At 52.7% G+C, this 4,848-nt stretch overlaps 1 protein-coding gene across 1 annotated transcript in view; it reads right to left on the reverse strand.

Annotated features, from left to right (window-relative positions):
- CPEB2 (cytoplasmic polyadenylation element binding protein 2) overlaps positions 1–516 on the reverse strand; it is an 82,118-nt gene extending 81,602 nt beyond the window's left edge. Inside the window, exon 1 of the mRNA XM_006884540.1 lies at positions 5–516. Coding sequence (XP_006884602.1) covers positions 5–516 — 512 coding nt within the window. The remainder of the gene's footprint in view (positions 1–4) is intronic.
- Between the last annotated feature and the right edge of the window lie 4,332 nt (positions 517–4,848).

Below are 4,848 nucleotides of genomic sequence, written 5' to 3' on the forward strand. Positions count from 1 at the left end.
CTGCTGCTGCTGCTGCGGACTGAAGTCCTGCGGGGAGGAGGTGCGGCCACAGCAGCAGGAGGAGGCGGAGGAGGAGGCGGGGAGGTGCAGACTCGGTTTGAAGTCCGGGGAGGGGAGGAGGTGGGTCACACCCGCGTTTGCGCCGCCGCCGCCACCGCCGGCGCGGGGGTTGGCGAGTTTCTCCGCGGCCGCCGCCCCCGGGAGCGGCCGCGCCGCGGGCTGCGGGGTCAGGCCCAGCAGCAGCTCATCCTGCATGGTGGGCGCCAGCGGCGGCGGCGGCGCCGGGTGCGGGGAGGAAGAGGAAGCGAGCGGGCCGCCCGCGCGGCCGCCGCCGAGGGCGATGGAGAAGAGGGAGGCGGCCTCCGGGAAGCCGGTGACAGGCAACGGCGGCCCGAAGGGCGTGGCGCGGGGCGGCGGGGCGGCCGAGGGGCGGGACGTGCCAGCGCCCAGCGAGGGGCCGGGGCTGCCTTTGCGCAGCGGGGAGGTCTGCAGCACCCCAAACCCCAAGTCCCTCATTTATCAAGCCGGCAGCCGCGGGAAAAGACGCGCCCGGGTCCCCTGATCGGCGGCCGCAGGACGAGACGCGCCCCGGGGCCCCCCGATCGGCGGCCGCGGGGCGTGGGGCTGGCGCGGCCTTGGTGGAAGGAGGAGGGAAGTCAGTGACACAGGGGACACAGTGACTGGGCCGGGGAGGGCCGATTTCGGCCCGCCACCCGTCACGGCGGGCTCCGCAGCCTCCTGAAACCGGCTCGGGCCCCGCCGCTGCCGCCCTCGCCGCCGCCGCCCCTCGCCGCTTAAGAAGCCCGGCTCGTGGGTCAGCGCCACCTCACAATCACGCCGCCCCCCGCCTGCGCGCCCCGGCACGCGCGGGCGCGAGGCCGCCCCGCCCCTGCCCCGCCCCCTTATTAATAAGCTGGCTGAGCCGAGGAAGGGGGCGCGCGCACGCGGTGCGGCTCGCGGCCACTCGCGGACGGAGGGGAGGCGGGAGCGAGCGGCACGTGCCCGCACGCCCCTCGGGCGGCTCCGCGGAGGAAACGAAAGGCCGGTTGGGCCGCAGGAGGGTCTTGAGCGCCGGGCGCGCACGCGTGCGCTCGGGAGCGAGCCGGCGCAGGGGTTCCTGGGCAACGGTCCCTCCCGGCCCGGCGGCGCCCGAGCCCCGCCCCCTCGCGCATGCTCCGCCCCCTTCCTGTCATCTGGGCCCCGCCTTCAGTCACGTGAGCCGCTGCGGGGCTTCCCTAGGCGGGGTTGGTCCGCCCGAGAAGCATGGGATCCCGAAAGCAAAGCAGATATTGGGGGACCCCGTAGCCCCGCAAGCCTGACACTGTCATCGTAGCCCGCAGCCGTGTCACCGCCCGTCCTCCGGCCCAGCCTGGGTCCTTTCTCGCATTTTCTGATTCAGGCTCTCGCTGCTTTTTTTACCCCGCACCTTGGTCTCTGCCTGGGCCTCCACCTTCTCTGTCCCCTAAGCGCCTCAGAGTAGTTTCTGCCTCCAGTGGGCTGTCTCCAGCCTCTTTGCAACACGTGAAGGGGCTTTCGTGCTGGTAAACACCAAACACTTGGTGTTCAGCAAAGTGGAACCGAGTTCCGGAAAGGCACGCACCTCCCAGTGGTTATTTACACATAGCTGCATAAACAGGTTCCCGGCGCAGCACCTGGGGTAACTAAGCCTGGGTCAGTGCCAAGTTTCCCCTTATAGACTGTAAGATCCTGGGGTGGCTCCAACCTAGCGGGCGTCCCCGCCCACTTCCCCTGGGGAGATTCTAATTTAAACATTTCCGAAACTATGCATTTCCAAGGGAAAAGATTTCCCACGTCAGAGGGGGAAAAAAAGGAGGTTCTGACTCAGCAGCTGACTTGTTGAGACTTGCAGAATAAAAGGGCAAGAGCTTTCGTCGCCTGAGCTCTCAATGTCTTGAAAGAGGAGCTGATTCTGTGGGTTTCCTTTCCAAAGGTTTTACCTAGAGCAGGGAAGAAAGGGAAAAACAAAACAAAACAAAAACAAAAACCCTAAACAAAACCCTATGCATGTACACATAGTAAATGAGGATGTAAACAGAGTAATGATAAAATGATTCTACTTAATAAGATGAGAATTTCATGCTCCTGTTTCATCCTTTTAACTGTTTATCTTGGTCAATAGAAGAGTAAAACTTCCCAGAGAAACCTAGATCGTGGGTGGGCTTGAATCCCAAAATCAATAGAAGGGAGAGTTCATACTCTACCTAATTTTCCACAGCACCTAACAACAACAACAATAAGTGGACTAAAAGAAAGCATTGGATGTTGTAAATTAGCACCATTTTAAGGAACTCTGGTGGTTTAGTGATAAGAAGTTGTGCTGCCAACCCAAAAGCAGGTGGTTTGAATCTGCCAGCTGCTCCTCAGGAGAAAAAAGGAGAACTCTTCAGGGTGATTTGCAGCTCTGAAACCCTGATGGACGATCAGTTATGAGTCTGTTCCTCCTGCACAGTACATTACAGAATACTGATATTGCACATTTTCCTACATTCTATTATTTATTACGTAAATATTGTGGATGACACAGCCCTGCTTGCTGAAACTGAAGAGGACCTGAAGCACCTGCTGCAGAGGGTCAAGGACTGCAGCCTACAATATGGATTGAGGCTCAATGTCAAGAAGACAAAGATTCTCACCACTGGACCAATTGGCAGCATCAGGATGGACGGTGAAGAGATTGAGATTGTACACAGCTTTAGTTTGCTTGGCTCCCCAGTCAACAGTCTTGGCACCAGCAGCCAGGAAATTAAAAGGTGCGTTGCCATGGGAAAGTCTGCTGTTAGGGACCTCTCCAAAGTACTGAAGAGCAATGGTGTCTCTCTGGAGAATAAGGTGCGTCTGATACAGGCCATGGTCTTCGCAATCACTTGTTATGCATCAGAGAGTTAGACAATAACCAAAGAGGATAGAAGGAGAATTGATGCCTTTGAGCTGTGATGCTGGAGAAAAGTATTGAGAATACCATGGACTGCTAGGAAAACAAACAGATTTGTCCTGGAAAGGGTTAAACCGGGTGGCTCGTTGGAGGCAAGGATTCTGAGGCTCCGTCTAACATACTTTGGACATGTTGTGAGGAGAGACCGCTCCTTGGAGAGGGACATCATGCTTGGGAGGGTGGAGGGACGGCGCAGGAGAGGAAGGCCTTCTATGAGGTGGATTGATTCAGTGACTGGGATAATCGGGATGGGAGTGTTGGAGACAGTGCGATTGGCACAGGACAGAGCGGAGTTTAGGGCTGTTGTACATAGGGTCACTATGAGTCGCAAGCGACTTGACGGCACATAACAACAACAATATTGCATAAATTACACTATTACATAAATAATAGTGTTTTGTATTCCAAGTGTGTAATATTTAAATGTGTTTTATTATGTTAGGTTGTTTTGTTCAAAGAATCCAGAAATTTGATTATAGTAGTCAAAACCCATCAAAGCAGGACTCAAGAAATCAAAAGGCATTGTATTGGAAAATGTGTGGCAAAGACTTTTTTCAAGCAAAATTGTCACTTCACTTTGGGGATTAAGGTATAATTTGACATAAACCATGGTATTTCAGTCACCTTATGTGCATACGATAGCTGAACAATGAAGAAGAGTTGATAAATTTTAATTGTATTGTTAAAGAAGATTGAATGTATTGAGAAGATGAATGAATAAATCAGTCTTGGAAGAACAGCCAGAGTAAAAAATGTCCCTTAGAAGCAAGGATGGCCATTGTCACAAACTTTTGACATTATCAGGGAGGATGATCTCAGTCCCTAGAGAAGGAAATGATGCTTGGTAAAGAAGTTTTTCTGTACCGCGGAGTTGCAAAAGACTCCAAACTGGCCCTCCAGCAGATTTTCAGAAACAGTAAATTGCACAGGGGAAGATTGCCCAACATTTCCCCTCAGAGCCACTGGTTGGTTTGAACTGTGTGCCTTTGGGTTGACAATGCAACACTTTACCACTCAGCTGCCAAAGCACCCTGGTAAGTGAGAAGATCAGTAAAAAGAGGAAGATCCTGGATGAGATGGATTGACACAAAGGTGGCAGCAAAGGTCTCAAAGATGGTACCAATTGTGAGAAGGGTAAATGACCAGGCACTGTTTAGCTTTGTTTTATACATAGGGTCGCTGTGAATAAGAACTGACTCGATAGCGTCTAAGACTATGAATAAAAAGAAGACTGATAGCGTCTAAGACTATGAATAAAAAGAAGTTATATAAACATTTTAAAAGATGGCAAGTTTCATGAAAAGTAGCACAGGGGAAGTGAAATCATGCAAAGCAAGAAGGAGGAGCCCCTTCAGTGAGGTGAACTGGCACAGTAGCTGCCGTTGCCAGCTTAAACATTGCAACAGTTGTAGGAATGGGGCAGGACCTGGCAGTGTATGGGTACATGGAGCAGAGGGCCTTCAAGAATACCAGGAGCACCTCTAACAACACTTCAATTTTATTTCAGCATCTCTTAAATCAATCTTTCATAACCAAGTAAATCACACAGTAGGTACACAATACCATTGGTAGAGGAAATGTTTTATGTGGTGTATCACAACATTGTTGTTAAGTGCTGTCTAGTAGGCAACTCATAGTGATCCTGTGAACAAAAGTCCTCAACATTTGCGTGGCTTTCATCCTTTTTCTAGGTTCATAGGGTTTCCGGAGGCAAGCTGTTTATGGAAGTGGATACTACTCCTGCTTCCAGGGAAGCCCCACCAAACACTGTCCACCAAGGGTAACCATTATCCCATTTGGCATACCAGTGTCACAATGTTCAGCTTCACAGCCACCACAAGTATGGCAAGTGGACAGACCAGGGTTAAACGACCTCGTCTAATATTGATACTGCC

This window comes from Elephantulus edwardii, unplaced genomic scaffold (genome assembly GCF_000299155.1).
Source record: "Elephantulus edwardii isolate Elephantulus edwardi_28Jun2011 unplaced genomic scaffold, EleEdw1.0 scaffold00035, whole genome shotgun sequence".
Lineage (NCBI taxonomy): Eukaryota > Metazoa > Chordata > Mammalia > Macroscelidea > Macroscelididae > Elephantulus > Elephantulus edwardii.